The sequence below is a fragment of the Colletotrichum truncatum genome (genome assembly GCF_014235925.2).
Source record: "Colletotrichum truncatum strain CMES1059 chromosome Unknown Contig_0002, whole genome shotgun sequence".
NCBI lineage: Eukaryota > Fungi > Ascomycota > Sordariomycetes > Glomerellales > Glomerellaceae > Colletotrichum > Colletotrichum truncatum.
In genome coordinates, this window is record NW_027222399.1 from 3,436,673 (window position 1) to 3,452,259 (window position 15,587).

The window sequence follows — 15,587 nt, forward strand, 5'->3', positions numbered from 1 at the left end:
ATCAGGGTCGTGGCATGCCCGATCCCTGCTGGGTGTTTGTGGTGTGAAGGTGAATGACCGTGGCTTCCGAGAAAAAGAAAGGAAGGATGGGGGTTGAATGAGTCTTTAATTTTCTAGAATTCTGGGCTTTCGGCGGTAAAAAGGTTGGCGTTCGGGCTTAGGCAGCGCATCATGTCCTTACCCGTCATCGATTATTTGGCTTCATTGGATCCTTTCGATGCGATCGTCTTCTGAAAAGTGATGTCAAACCTGATTATTGCTATTGGCCGATAATGTTCTAACAAAAGTCATAAGACTCCCGAAGCACAGTAAGTTTAGATGTATTACTAGAGTAATCAATCTTCTACATCTCCAGCTATACAGAAGCGGCAAAGCTGTTTACCAAATCTCGGAAAATCAATTATACGCAAGTTTGAAGACACTCGAGTACGCCACAAAACGGTGACGATAGGGCTGTACGACCCACGTGGCAAGGTTTTCGTACATACGTGCCCGTGGTATGGGGCTTCAATGTTGCCGGGCTTCTCCATCGGCGTGGCGTATCATGGCTGAAGATCGACGACCGAGAGCTGCATAGAACTGACGAACCGCCTCGTATGCACGTGGAGTATCGGATGACTTCCACTATGATTCGAGAAAGGCATAGATGTACCCCTTTTTAGCACATGGATGCTATCATGGTGAGGCTGAGATGTGCCTTAGCCGCTTGATGGCTAGCCAAAAAAGGCCGACCTGAAAGTCTCGTATCCAGAATGAGCATATCATGCTGGCCAGTAATAGGTATTTGTGCTGGGCGCTTAGGCAGGGGAGAATATGCCTAGATAATTCTGGCCTGACTGCCCGAAGATGCCTTGAGGCCTCTGAATACGAGCTATTGCTGTATGCAATTCCAAAGACCACCATAGGTGGGGGGCGTTCAATAGCTTCAGGTTGACGCAGGAACAGAAAAAAACAGAAGTACAATTGGATGGCTGTTTCAGCTGGCGGTGGCCGATCGACAAACATGTAGAGCTGGTATTTCAACATTGCCGTGGTCGGGAGTAGCCGAAGGCAAAACCGAGTCCATATGTCAAATTATCGACTTCTGGTCAAGGAGACAAGGCGATCTATGAGCATTACCAAGGTGATGCTTTCTTCAGGGTGCCACAGAAGTCACCCCCAAATTGTACCAGCCATGAAGCGCTGGTCAGGACGTGTATCCTATTCATTTGCGGCACAGGTCAGAATGCCTCTCTCAATGCAGATTTAGAGATCTAAAATTCAGAAGAGCGAAGGTATGAGTGATGAAGAGGACATGTATTCCTTGAGGTATCGTCAACGCCGGCGGTGAAGAGATTGTATTAGGCACCCAATGGGTTCCAAGACGGGTCAAAGCATGAGGCCTCACATCTTCGGCCGTAACAGAATGCAAGATCCGACACTGTTGCGCCGACCAGCCTCGTTTTGATATGAGTTGATAGGCTTGTACCACAATCGAACAAACTTCACATTTAAGGCGATGACTCTGATTGGAAGGGGTTTGAGACTGGGAAGAGCAGTAGTTAACCAAGAACCTGGGCCGGGGGATTTCTTGATTAAACTCTTGCTTGCCGCCCCTCTCGGGGAGGATTTCCGATGAGGTAATGCACTAACATCTGGGGTAACCCCGCCAATAGCGTCTCATCGCCTGCCTAACGTGGTGAAGCCTCGGAGCCCCAGTGAGCCTCGGCCCAAATTCCCCAGTGAGCTAGAGCTCCATCCTCGGCCTCTCCTCCCCCATCCCCTCAACGTCACTTACTGCATAGCGTTGCTGGCTCGAACATACAGTCGGCGCACCATCGCATTGAAGTCATGTAGAAAAGCCTCTCAATTGATTGATATATTCTATTATTTTTCAGCATCATGGCGGATAAAGCGCAGCAAAGACTCCAGGCCCTCGGCAAGCAGCTGGACGGCCCCGTTCCCATCGTCAAAGTCGCCGGTCCTTCCGCAGCGGCCCGCGTCCAAGGCAAGGTTATCATCATCACAGGTCAGTTTAAAACTTGGAGCTCTTCCAGAATAGGTATCCTAACACCTGAGTAGGTGCCAACTCACTCCTGGGTATCGGTCGCGCCACGGCCCACCAGTACGCCGAGAACAGTGCTCGAGCTATCTACATTTGTGATTTCGTCGACACGAACCTCGAAAACCATAAACGCGAGATCAACAGCCTCTACCCCAACGTCGAGGTTCATACCCGCCAGTTCGACGCCGCTGACGAGAGCGCCGTCAAGGAGGTTGTTTCCCATGCGATTACAACTTACGGCAGGCTAGACATCTTCTTTGCGAATGCTGGCATCACGGGCCCTCATAATATGTTTACCGATATTACCGAGGAGGACTTCATGCAGAACCTACGCACAAATGTATTGAGGTTAGTTGCTGATATGTCTTCCTACACGTTCCTCATACTGACCCGTCGTTCAAGCGTCTTTCTTGCCGCAAAGCATGCCGCCCCAGCCATGCAGAAAACCTCCGCTGAGAAAAAGACACCATGCGGAAGCATTATCCTCACCGCATCTGTCGCCGGCATCCGCTCCAACGCTGGCACAACCCCTTACTCCGCCGCGAAATCGGCAGTCATCTCCGTTGCGCAAACAACCGCCTACCAGCTCGCCGGCACCAATGTGCGCGTTAACGCCATTTGCCCCGGCCTTATTGAGACCGGCATGACGGCGCTCATGTACGATACGGCGCGTGCGCGGGGTACCGAGGGCAGGATCGGCCAGATCAACCCCATGAAGCGCGGCGGCCACGCCGACGAGATCGCGCGAGTGGCCCTCTTCCTCGGAAGCGACGAGAGCAGCTATGTGAACGGTCAGGCGTGGGCAGTTGACGGCGGTCTGAGTGCAGGACACCCGTACGTTGTTGGGAAGCTCGCATAAAACGAGCAACCGAGCAGAAATTGCGTCAAGGCATATTTTGTTTGTGTACTTATGTGTTACACAGGCACATCTTTCAATCCATCATCTCTACCGAGGGCAAGTTTGAGGGAATCGTGCCTGCATGAATCATGGTGTGGAGTATAGAGGAGGGGAAGATGGACGTCCGTGGGCCGCGGGATTTGGGGGCGGTAAATATCGACAATGCTACCGAATTTGAAAGGACGGACTATTTGTTCCTTAGCACGCCAAAATGGGGGTGACATTGTCTTGACTCCATACAAGACCGGTAAAGCCCATCTTTGGGAGGAGAAGAGGAGACGGCGGTTGCATTGCCCCCTCGATAACCAGGATTGCGTTAGAAACATCGACAATCTTGAACGACTTTGGATGCCATTACCACTTTCCATCCTTGACTATACTCTCCGAGCCCTCTTTAGTGGGTAACATAATAACTATATCTCCATGTTTCCCCTATTTCCAGACGTCCGCCTTCCCCATAGAGCATCGTCGATTACATTCACGTCTGCCTCATTCGCTCATGACGCGTCACCCATCCATTTAGAATCACACATTCCAAGGGGTCAGCCGGGGGGCACCAACAATCAAGCATAAGCTGCCTGCAGCTGCGGAAGCACTCACCGAGTACCCGCAACCATAACTGCCGGCCAATCTAGGCCCATGGTGATGACCTCTCTCCAACGGCTTTCTAATCCAAAAAGCCTCCCCCCCTGGAACATGAAACTCACGCAATAGAGATCTACCATGACAGCAACCCATAAGAGCCCTCGAGATCTCTTGGCAAAACGGACTGTAACCCGCCGTCCACGTAATTTCGTTCTTCACAGGTTCTTCACCTGCTTATTTTTCATTGCTTTCCTACACGTTCCTGGCCTGGATCGGGCCGCGTAACCAAGCCTCTCCCACATCCCGATGCACCAGATCGACCACCCGGTGCCCCACACCCCCTTCCGCCCCCGTCCCCGTACATGACACCGCCCTTCTCCACGCTCGGAAGCAATTTGATTCAGCAACAACGCAATTGCAATTGCCTTCAAGCTTATTGGATATCACGACTAGCCACATCCGAACGAGATGAACCCCGGACGCCGGGGGATAGCGGAATACAAGTCCCATATCAAACTTCGGAGGCGCCAAGATATGCTACGCTACCTTCCGCGGCTAAAACACCCCTTCCTCGTCATCTTGCAATCCGGCGAAACACCCAGACGGAAGGTGACGACGATGTCTCGCGAACCGGTCTACGGGAGTGTGGGGACAGTATCTCTGTCACTTGGTTGCGGCACGTTGTTGCTTTTGCAACACATTCTGCTTTTTCCCTGCTGGGGGTTGTTACCAAGCACAACACGGCGATGCCAAGACGTCGACGAAATAACCCAACGGATGCTAGACCAAAGTGGGAAAAACACGAATCGCGAGATGCCAAGAAAATGAATGATATAAGAAGAGATGGGTTGCGCTCTCATGAGACGAACTCCTCATCCCATCAGGCTCTTCAACTCCAGCCCTTTACCCCTTGACTTACAGTCAGTTTTTGGTTGCTTGTGATACCCTTCACTCGACAGTTCTTACAATGGCTCTGCGCACCGCTCTTACCGCGGCCTTGGCCATCTCCCCCTTCCTGGGCACCGTCGCTGCCCATGGAACTACCGCTGAGGAGATCGCCGCCGAGCTCGCCCTCCGCGATATCGTGACGGTCCAAGGCAAACGTGCTCTGGACGCCTGCGCCAACTCTCCAGCCGCCCTGGCCCTCAAGGAGCGTGCCCTCGCCCGCCGTGCGGCTACCGCGGAGCGCCTTCGTGCTGCCCGTGGCCTCAGTGGCCAGAAGATGCGCAAGCGTTCCCAGGCCGACCTCCAGAAGTGGGCCGCCATCAACCATCTCTCTGATGCGGGCTACAACCTCGACACACCCCTGGAAGAGATCTTCGGTTCTAACGCCACTTGCGCTCTCGTCCCCGAGGTCACTATCGGACCGTACTATGTCGAGGGCGAGCTCATCCGCACCGACATCACCGACGGCCAGGGTGGCGTGCCCGTCCACCTGGACCTGCAGTTTGTCGACGTCAACAACTGCGGCGCTGTCCCTCAGCAGCTCATTGATATCTGGCACTGCAACGCCACGGGAGTGTACTCTGGCGTCTCCGCACAGGGTCAGGGCGGACTCAACACCACCCACGGCCGTGGTGTGCAGCAGAGCAACGACGACGGTGTCGTCGAGTTCGACACCATCTTCCCCGGCCACTACACTGGCCGCGCGGTTCACATTCACCTGATGGCTACCGACGGTGCCGAGGTTCTCCCCAACGGTACCTTTGAGGGCGGCACGGCCCGCAACATTGGCCAGATCTTCTTCGACCAAAGCCTCATCTCCGAGGTTGAGGCGCTGGCCCCTTACGCCAGTAACCAGCAACCGTTGACCACCAACCTCCAAGACTCCATCGCTGCCGACGAGGCCACTGCCGCGTTCGACCCCTTTGTGAAGTACGTCAAGCTCGGCGACGACCTGTCGGACGGCATTCTCGGTTGGATCACGATCGGCATCGACACGACCGCGGACTTGAACGACAATGTCAGGGCGGCTGCTCACTGGCACGAGGGTGGTGGTGTCGACCAGAGCGACGGCCAGGGTGGCGGCCCCGGCGGACCCGGTGGTCCTGGTGGTCCTAGGCCTACGACGTCGGTCGTCCCCGTGACTTCCGCCGCCGCTGCGAACCGTGTCCGTGCTCTTTGAAGACGTTGACTTGGGCTTAAGGGGTTGTAAAGGAGTTGACGTGATTGGCAGGGGTCGCATGCGATGGATGTTTGGAACGATCGAACTTAGTATAGCAGAAAAGTATGAGAATCTGCCAATAAAATTTGGTGTTAGTAATATTGATCCTCTTGAATTTTGTGTGCATAAAGAATTCAAGTGACCTACGATACGCCGAAGTCACCTAACCAACTCTCTTTACGCAGAGACTTTTGCGACAGCAGGTCATTTGCCTCATTGGTATCTTCCAAAGTATCGTGAGACTCCTGCGGCCAACCCACAAAGACACGTCGTCTAGAGGAACCCCGTCGATAGTATATTCAACCTGTAGCTTCTGTGGACGGGGACAGGCGTGAGGGACGCCTCTCTCCCAGTCCGCCTTCTGTAGCCTCTGTCCCTCCTATACTGCCTAATCCGGTCTTTGATGTTGGCTTCCTCATGAACAACACTGCGACTGAAATACTCTTATACTTCAAAGGCTTGGTTGGAAAAGATACTATGGTCTAACGAGAGAAAAAGAATGCTCGTCGTCAGGCTTCCAAGGGTGAACGTATCGAAGCCCAGATTCAGCAGGATAAGCGAAAGCAGGACGAGTATGTTAATAGAAGGAGGGAGGAGATGGACGACGTGCTAGGAATGCGGGATCGTGTCAACTGTGAAGAAGAAAGAAGCGGTTACTAGCGAAGCAGTTTGCTTAAAGTGTTATTCGGTTTGTAGACGGTCTGCTTTAGGGGATTACAGATATGACTAACGACTCAGTATGGACTGACGTTACTGGGCCGGTAGGCCTTGGTTTCGCTTCTAACAACCCAGGTCCACGAGAGTGTGTGGGCGGAAATAGAAGGACATATGAACGGAAACATTGGTAAGATAAACATACCAGCGCGAGCCAGAGGTGAGATCTCCACGTGTTTATTGATGTAAACAACGCTGTTGCGTACATCATCTTTGGGGGCTAATAAAGGACCTTGACAACGATATTTTCGTCAGGTAAAAAGTGAGAGGAAACGTTATAAATACTAGGTATTTTCTAAGAGTCTTCTTTACATTTTATCTTATTCTAATGATATAACTACTTTACTTTCTATCACAGTTCTTCCTGCTAGCACGTAGCAACAACAGGCAGAGGTCGGAACCGTGATAAGAACGGAGACGTAAACAGAATAGTACTGAAGTCAAACAAACGGTCACAAGGCAATAAATAACGATAAATCGATAAACGTAGGTATAAGCAGTTGATTCTTTTATTGACTGAACCTCCTAGCTGTGATGCTGTCATGGGCGTCTCTTATACGGGTACGGCTGGCACATAAGATAACACGTGCCCCTGGTGACCGTTCAGTAGGACTGTGACACTTTCTTATTATGACCTATATAGGTATACTTAATCCTTTAGCACAATCCTTTCGATAAAACGAACGACTATGGCTAACTAAAATTATCATATACGGTACCTGCTTTAGAATTCACGCTTAAGTTTACGACGTTTCGTTCTCTCTCCATGTTTCAACGGTGGAGAAAGTGGTAGTATCTCGCCTTGCTTATCTTATGGGAACTAATCTCGCCACCCCTCTCTTACCCTCCGCGTGCCCGGTGCGCTGTTTTCAATCATCAAGTGTTGTTCATACATGTCATGAAGATTCTGTTAGTCTGGTCTTCTGTCTCCCACCATGCCGGTCTCTGGTCCCTCTGGAGGTTCGGGTCGAAACAAGAGAAAGCGTCTTTCCCAATTCGAGTCTAGCCAGCGTAAGCTCGACCATTTCATCCGGCCCTCGGTCGAAGTCGAGCAACACACTATTACTAAATCTTCGACATCTCCCCCTCGCGATGGTCGAACTTGCCGTCAGTCACATTGCCTTTCATCAAGCACTTGGTCCCGAAGGAGGAAGGAGAAGAATACTCTTTACTGCCACCGCCTGGGCGGCAGGAGCGAGTGCGCGCTTGCCTTCGTGGGGGCAGAAGCTCATTATAGCTAGTTTTGACTCCCTTTCATCCTTCCTTCCTTCCTTCCTTCCTTCTCTCCTCTCTCACTTCTCTCCTACTTTCCTAAATATCCTTTCTTTTAACTGAAGAAGGGCTCTGTAAACGGGTAGCCCTAGGCAGTCCACAAAAGGCACTCTGGATAGAAAGCCACCTCCTCAACTGTTCCTTCTCAAATATCCCTCGTCAACCATTTCTCTCTGCGACTCCCAACCCGCTTGATTTCTCTTCCATCCTTCCATCCCTCACCCAGCCCCATCATCGACAGACATCAACACTGCCACCTGCGTCAACTTCCTCAAGTCAATTACTTCTCGATTTCAGATTTCGTAGGTAGGCTATTCGCCAGTGTCGTCATGAAATGATGCTAACTGCACGATAGCAAGCACCATGAGTCGGTCCTCGCAGTTTCCGTCTGGTGACGCAGGCAAAGTTGCTGGCGGATCTCTTCCTTCCACTCCCCAACCCTCGTCTGCCGGTCAACAGAAATCTCTGAAGCTTGTGCTCAACCAAGCCACACCCGTCCATGTCAAAGGACCTTGGCACCAGCAGCCTGGTCTCTTGGCCCAGCCACTGTGAGAATCTCTCCATCTTACTATCAAGAAATACACTGACTTTCTCTCTCTCAGTGATCGATATGGCCAACAGTTTGCCCCCAGGGCACTCCGGTCAGAGCAGCCACACGAGATGAAGCAACTTGTTATGCAAGGTGATCATGTTTTCTTCGCTATCGACTTCGAGATCTTGTGCAAGCAGAAGATCTGGCCCAATGTTGGGATGAGGCACCCTGTCCCTACCGAGTTTGGTATCTGCCTTTTGGACATGAGACATATCAAAAACGGTATTCTCAAGCAGTCATCATCGTCGTCGTCGTCGTCTTCGTCGGCAGCCCGTGTAGCGGCTGGGCAAGCCCCAGCCGCATCATCAGGATCCGACGACTTCACGTTTGCCCCGTGCCTCGACAATCCTGGCGATCGTGGTTACAACTGGACCAAGCGCGCCCGGACGGATCATTGGATCGTGGACGAATTCAACGATCATTACGGTCACAGATGCAATGCAGAAAGGCACGGGACATCACCATACTCCGGAGCCCACCGTCGAAGCAAGTTCGTCGCCCTGGCAAGACTTGGTGAACTTATTCAGGCGAGATAGGACACCGCCAGGAATCTCAACCGAACGTCTGAAGAGAAAAAAGCTGGAACCTTGCGTAAGATGGTCATCTTGACGTGGAACTCTAGACTAGAAGAGAGCCTTTTCGAGCTCCTCGGCCTTGATATGTTTTCGAAGGACGACGCCAGTGTTATCAAATGGGATCTTCAGTTGGCACACCAACTAGACCTTCGCTTTCCGTCGAGTGGGAATCCGAGAGACGGCAGGGATGTGGGCCGTGTGGCGGAAGCTCTGGGCATACCTATCGAAATTACTCCGAACGATCACAACCCTACCAGCACACGCCTCACCCATAACGCTGGTATGGATGCTTGTTTCACGCTGGAAATCCTTTTAGCTTTGTGCTTCCTCACTCCGGCACAGATTCATCAGACATTCAGTAACCGAAGTCCCCTTCCACAGCTTCCCTCTAGGTTCAGCAGTTGGAACAAGTCCCTGAACGACCCCAAAGCACTTCTCGCACCCAAACCATTCAAGCCCTTTGATACTCCTACAACTGGCGTTAATACAACGTGGCAGACGGTCTCTCCTATCGAAAAGAAGCCGCACAAGAGTACAGAGCCTTCACAGGCGGCAACTTTTCAACTATCTCTCCCTATCAATCAGCAAGCCATGGCGGAGTTAGTACCAGCGTCTTGGCGGACTGATATTCCTGGTCAAATCAACATCCCATCAGAGATCATAACGCGATGGGCAATGATTGGCTTGTACGCGGATTACGGTTACCATGCTCAACCTTCGGTAAGGCTCGCTCACTTGCTTCCAATGCATTCCAAGGCTGACCTGTATCAGATAACGTTACAGCCCACTGCAACTTTGCATCAGGAGCCCGGCTCCATCGACGACAGATACGCTCTACCGTCTTTGGGGACAAGTCAGGCTCCGCAGGCCTTGGTAAGCTTCTTATTATCCATCATTTGAAATCTCACATGTACTCATCAATCGCTAGAAGATACCGATGCCTCAAAATCCCAACGCGCCCAGCCCTATCAAGCCTAAGATGTCTGTTCCTGCCAAGCGCAAGTCATCCGCCCCTGCTGAGCCCAGAACACTACGCCCTTTTGTCTCTTCTTCGACGACAGATGCTATTCAGTCTGATGAAGAGATGGAAGATCTCATCACATTTGAGTAGTTCGCCACCATATGTACAGAAAACTCTTTTTCTGTTGAGCAGAAATAGCGAGGCGTCAACTGGAGGGAGGGAGGAAGGGGGTTATTCTTGTCACAACGGGGAGGAACATAATGAGAAGATGATCAGTACTATTAAATGTTAGATGACAACTTGCACGGACTACTAGAATAGCTATAACAACTCGGCTCTTGCTTATCAATTTGTCTTTAACTTCCCCTAGGAGCAGCTGCGTTTCTTCCCCAGGTATTAAACTCATGGACTTATCAGCCAAACCGCGACCCATTTAGCGACCAAAGATATATTAGTAGAATAACATGACACTTCCCCTATACGGATGCGCAAGGTCCTCTAATGCCCAAACTCGGTTGTTTGTTATTTTTCAGATGACTTGCCTCGACGTTGAGCGGCGACGAGCGATGACTGCCAATCGGGTGGATCTAGTGCCACCGTTCAAAAAACAAGTGTATATTTGTCGGTTTGCTAGATATTACTACACGACGAGAGGTGTTTTGGAGGGAGACACTTTCCGTACAGTTTCAACTTACGGATACTCGGAAGACCAAGATCTCTATACAGTTCGACTAAAATCTTCCCACTCAACTATTTATATCTATAAAACACCTCGAGTCTGGCGCGAGCCTTAACTACTTCACATCAGCACAGAAACTCACAACATGGGCGACACACACAGATATATCCGTCCCAGTCATTAAGCTCGAACGCCCAACAACCTGTCATCTCCAATCATCTCTAACATCAACAGGCTTCAAGTCGACTCTGCCTCTTCATAAATACGTTGGCCCTTGGAGGCACGGAGATTTCTGTTGGTCTTTCAAATCCCAATATTTCTCGCGGCGTTTGAAGTGGATAGATTCCATGATTGACCGCACTATTTATCATTAACAATAGATTTTCCTGCTATCACAAACACGTCAATGCCCTCGAATGGATTGGCATGGGACTGTCACTGATCATGGCTATTCGAACATCATGAGAAAACATTGTCGTTATCTGGGCTCTCGGTATCGAAACTTAATCTCTAGTTAACTCAATGTTTCTAGCATCTTACGCCTTTAGTGATTATCTTACGTATACACAAGGACAATGTTGCCACTATTGACAGAAGAAACATCGCCAAAAATATGTGTCCAATCCTGTTGGGGTTAATCAGTCATCTTGAGTGCCATGAATGATCACTCAAGAACCGAAGTCAAGTCTCACTTCTACTGGTAGGGGGGTATGCATCAAACTGGAGACCCGATGCGTTGATATGGACCATGTACGGTTGAACATAGTAAATGCTAACAAGACGACTGGTACTTCATCCTGGTATACAATCACCACTCCAATCGAGTCAAAAGCATCCGTGCGAAATCTGCCAGACCATTCCCAACGTGTCAAGAGGTACCAAGCCACTTCTAACCTGAAGAATTATCGATTAGCCTACCACTGAAAGCTAGATGAGCCCCGAAACCAACAACTCATCCAATAGAAGAAACACGTATGCGCTCTCTCCTCTGTATGTTGGGGGTTGCCAATGCAGACAAGTATGTTTTGAGATACCAAATGACACAAAAAATCCTGCCATGCCCCGTATGGGATAGGTCTCGCCATTTCCCGTGTTCGACACATGTTTTTTCTTATCTTAATCAGCCTGTTTTATACAAGGCCTCGATTTCCTCCGGATGACCATTCTCAGTTTCTAAGCTCAAACAGACATTAGCAGTCATGCGCATTGAGAACAACAACTCCGTTGCGTTCCAAGATAAAGGGACTGCCCACACTTTTGGATAAAACGTTCCGAGCAATCAGTAGTTCAACTTGGGTAGCAGGGGCGAGTCTAATGAACTCATCATCACGAAACTGCGCGCATCTTTCGTACTTTTGACGGCATTCCTTTCGAAAATTGACTGCGATGAGTAGCAGTCCTGTGGAGTCTCTGACGAAGTCCTGGAATGGCAACAGAAGTGCATGGGTAAAGGCAGTGTCATCAGGAGGAGGGACGTCGAAGTTCATCCGTTGTTGTTTCTTTAGGTATATAAGGATAACGACGCCCTGGAATAGCAACAGAGTGTCATCAGGGGGAGGTATATCGAAGTCCATGCGTTGGTGTTTCTTGGGGCACATGAGGATAACCAGGACAGCATGCTTCCCTTGGTAACGTTTGAAGGCTTTGATGAGAGGGTGGGTCCAGCCTGAATGTTCCGGGACATTCTGCAAGAAGTCGACAAGCTCCTCTTCCGAACGAGGCTGACTGAAGAAACTGATTGCCTGGGTCAAGGCTGTGACGTCGGTCCTATAGGAAGCGTCTATCTGCGTTCTCTCTGTCCAACTTCACCTGTCAATTGGTTTAGGGTCTGTCTTCTTCTTAGGTTTGCGTATAGTAGACGACTCAGATATAAGCCAGGCAAGACAGGAGGGCGTAACGGCTGCTAAAGTCCTCCCCTATTTTGGGGAGAAATAGCGCGGTTGTTTTCCAGAAGAGAGAGTCGAGATTGTGGGAGTCCTCAAGGGATATCGCGGGAACTGTCACGCTATACTAAGGTTTGTAATATATCAGAGATGTTCTGCAGAGGGAAAAGAGGCAAATCAAAAGCGAATTGGACAGGAGGTTTACTTACCTTGCCCTAACGCTCTGGGAGAGGTTGAAATGGGTGCCGGATTCGGCTTCTGGTCCTGACTGCACCTGCCTTGCTGGGCTATCCACAACTCAGACCGAGACCCATCCACACAACTCGAGTCTTCGGGCTCTGAATGTTCGTCTTCGCTATTCGACAGGCCCCTCGAAAGGCTTCAGCAAGGTCGGCCTTTGTCATATGCAACAAATAACGCCCCTCGCCCCTATTGGGGTCTCGCCATTTCCGCCTGACAGAACAGTACTTTTCTGGATTGTTTGTAGCTGGCAAGAACCAGATGATGATCTCTTCTTGCGTATTTTGACCAAGCTGACTACCACCTGCCGTCGAAGTCGGCAGAGCTTGAGTGTCCTCGACAGGGCGGGTTCTGATGCAAGACCGCAGTGCATTGTGATGACGACGTCTGATATATATCGGTATTAGAAGAATTTCAAGAAGTAATTAAGCCTTACTAAGAGCTATATATAGTAACGATATTGTATCATCGTGTGGTTGTGGTTGTTATAAGCTGTGGTGGTGGCGGCGCCGCAGGCAAGAGGCCCCACGCAGCGGAAGTCGCCAGAGGCTGCAGGTTGTAAGGGGGGCTTCGCACCTAGTAACAGCTTCAACTCGTCACCAGCATCGTAAAAAACACGCTCGATTTCATGTAGCTAGGTTGGCTCGGCTGGCTTCGGTGGGCTTCGATGGGGTGACTTCGATGGGCAATGCTAGCTTTGATAGGCACCATAGGCTTCGGTGCACAACGGTGGGCGACAGTCGCAGAGAGAAAATAGGTAGAGATTGCGCTCTGTGGGCTCCTAGGGCTATCCGTTTACAAGAACTTTCAGTTAGAGGGAGGAAGGAGGGAAGTGAGAGGGTAAAGAAGGAAGGAAGTCAGACGCTAGTTATCGTGAGCCTCTACATCGCGAAGGCAAGCGCGCACCATCCTGCCGCCAACCGGTGAATGTAATAATGTTTTTCTTGTATTCCTACTTTGGGACCATGTGACTAATAAAAGGCAATGTGACCGATCGATATAAGCGTTTCTGTTCGGGGAAGTGGTGGTCAGCCCTCCCGGTTGAGTAATGGCCACTCGATGGCCAATCGAAGGACAACCACAGCACAACGCAGTTATTGCAATCTTGTCAGTGTCCGCCACACCGGGACTTTGGTCTTACTAACTCCTCATTTAACAAGGTATCAATGTATGCTTCAAGTACAGAATATACTAGCCCAGGTGTTTTGCTTCTTCAACAACGGTTACTAGGGTTTGAAAACAGAACCTGTGATATTCTTTCAACAGACTGATAAACTTGTCTTGTTTTAATTACATGACAAGATGAGAGGCCACGGCCTTTTGCAGTTCTTGGTTGATTTCTGTAATCGCCATTTTTACGTCTAATGATTTCAGTCGCTATGAAAAAAATTTCAACCAGCTGGTCTATCCGAGTTGCGAGAATGGGTTCGATCCGATGACTGATAAGAGATGCGACCATGTTCCCCCGCGCAGCCCTCTGTAGTCAGCCCCCCTCTGTATTGCCGTAAATTGTGGCTTCGGAAGGCTGGTCTTCCTGGGGTTGGGTCTGCTTCCACTTCATATATTGCCGGTAGGCGTCGAGTGACGGCCAGTTATTCGCCTCAGTCAAATCGGCCCTCTGCATTGCCGCAACCACAAATGGAATCCTTCTTTTGCTACATGCGCTAAATATGGATTCAAATTGTTAGTAAGAAACCGGGTTAGTGTCGGCGACGGGCGAATGGGACGCAACAGCCACGTTGTATATATCCACGCAGCCCTCTACGTCGCTGAGTAGGCCAGGTCGAAGTGTGCATTTATGCAGATTCTGTCGTTTGGAGGCAGCTGAGTATGGGGCACCCGAATTTGTAATGGCCGGCTTCGGTGTCATTCTGAAATTGATATCGTGAGTTTGTTACCGAAGGCACCTCATCAAGGTGATTTCGCAATAGGACCTGAGTAGAAAAGATGCCGTAGTGACAGAAAAGAATAAACCCTCCTCTTTCCCTCCAGTTGACGCCTCGCTATTTCTGCTCGACAGAAAAACAGTTTTCCGTAAATCTAGTAACAAGCTACTCAAAGGTGATAAGATTCTATATCTCTTGATCAGACTGAATGGTATCTGTCGTTAAAGAAGTGAGAAAAGTGCGTAGTCTTCTGGGCTCGGCAGGGGCGCATGACTTGCGCTTAGCAGGAACAGACACCTTAGGCTTGATGAGGCTGGGCGCGTTGAGCTTTTGAGACGTCGATATCTTCTAGCGATTGATAAGTATATGTGAGATTACAAATGAGAGATAATAAGAAGCTTACCAAGGTCTGCTGGGCGAGCCTGTCTTCCAACTCTCTGAGCCTGTCAACTGCGTCGAGGAGCGCAGCTTCGCCTGATATCCGTAGAGTATTATATTCCCGGTCTAGGGAGATTGGGACTTTTAAATCAGGGAGGGCGCGATGCTCGTCTAGTACAGCAAGACGGTAGGGACTGTCGGGAGCTACGCCCACAATAAACGGGTTTAGCATAACCGGGCTATGATATTCCCTAAGTCTGTTTGAATAACCGCTGAATTGGTGACTTGGCTTTGTTTACGTCCGTGGAGTGTAGAAATGATGCGAGGAGTTTTTGTTTCTCCTAGAGGCGATGGTTCCTCTCGCCTTCAAGGTTATATCTTAGCTCACACAATCGACAAACACGCTGGTTATCAAGACGTTGCTGCATGACTGGGCGGAAAAGGCACTTTACCATAGCGTAGCCGCAGTAGTATTAGAGCGTCGTATTCGGTAGATGTATTAATTGAGGGCAGTTGAAATTAAATGTAGGTCTCGAAAGTAGTTGGCTCGGCATTTGCCCTCTTGAAGAGCGGAGAAAAGAAGGGGGGCTCAGTAGTTCAACTCGAAAGAGTCAATCAGTATTGTTGTAGTCTGTGCATGCCTGGTACTGTGGAATCCGTTCGCCGGCGAAGAGTATTCTTAAAGCAGTATCGTTTTCGGTAGATAGGTTGATTGA

The 15,587-nt window shown here is 50.1% G+C and overlaps 3 protein-coding genes across 3 annotated transcripts; all 3 read left to right on the forward strand.

The window, feature by feature from the left end:
• Window positions 1-1,881: 1,881 nt before the first annotated feature.
• CTRU02_203877 (3-oxoacyl-(acyl-carrier-protein) reductase) lies at window positions 1,882-2,903 on the forward strand (the record flags this gene model as incomplete). The annotated part of the gene is made up of 3 exons (XM_036722451.1): window positions 1,882-2,008; window positions 2,062-2,392; window positions 2,447-2,903. The coding sequence occupies 3 exons, from the start codon at window positions 1,882-1,884 to the stop codon at window positions 2,901-2,903; spliced, it is 915 nt and encodes a 304-aa protein (XP_036586057.1).
• A 1,591-nt stretch (window positions 2,904-4,494) lies between these two features.
• Window positions 4,495-5,652, forward strand: CTRU02_203878 (putative extracellular dioxygenase; the record flags this gene model as incomplete). Its single annotated transcript, XM_036722452.1, has 1 exon — window positions 4,495-5,652. One exon carries the CDS (start codon window positions 4,495-4,497, stop codon window positions 5,650-5,652), a length of 1,158 nt encoding a protein of 385 aa, XP_036586058.1.
• Window positions 5,653-8,040: 2,388 nt separating this feature from the next.
• CTRU02_203879 (uncharacterized protein) lies at window positions 8,041-9,955 on the forward strand (the record flags this gene model as incomplete). Its single annotated transcript, XM_070204277.1, has 5 exons — window positions 8,041-8,225; window positions 8,280-8,759; window positions 8,817-9,564; window positions 9,616-9,717; window positions 9,773-9,955. The coding sequence occupies 5 exons, from the start codon at window positions 8,041-8,043 to the stop codon at window positions 9,953-9,955; spliced, it is 1,698 nt and encodes a 565-aa protein (XP_070062040.1).
• Between the last annotated feature and the right edge of the window lie 5,632 nt (window positions 9,956-15,587).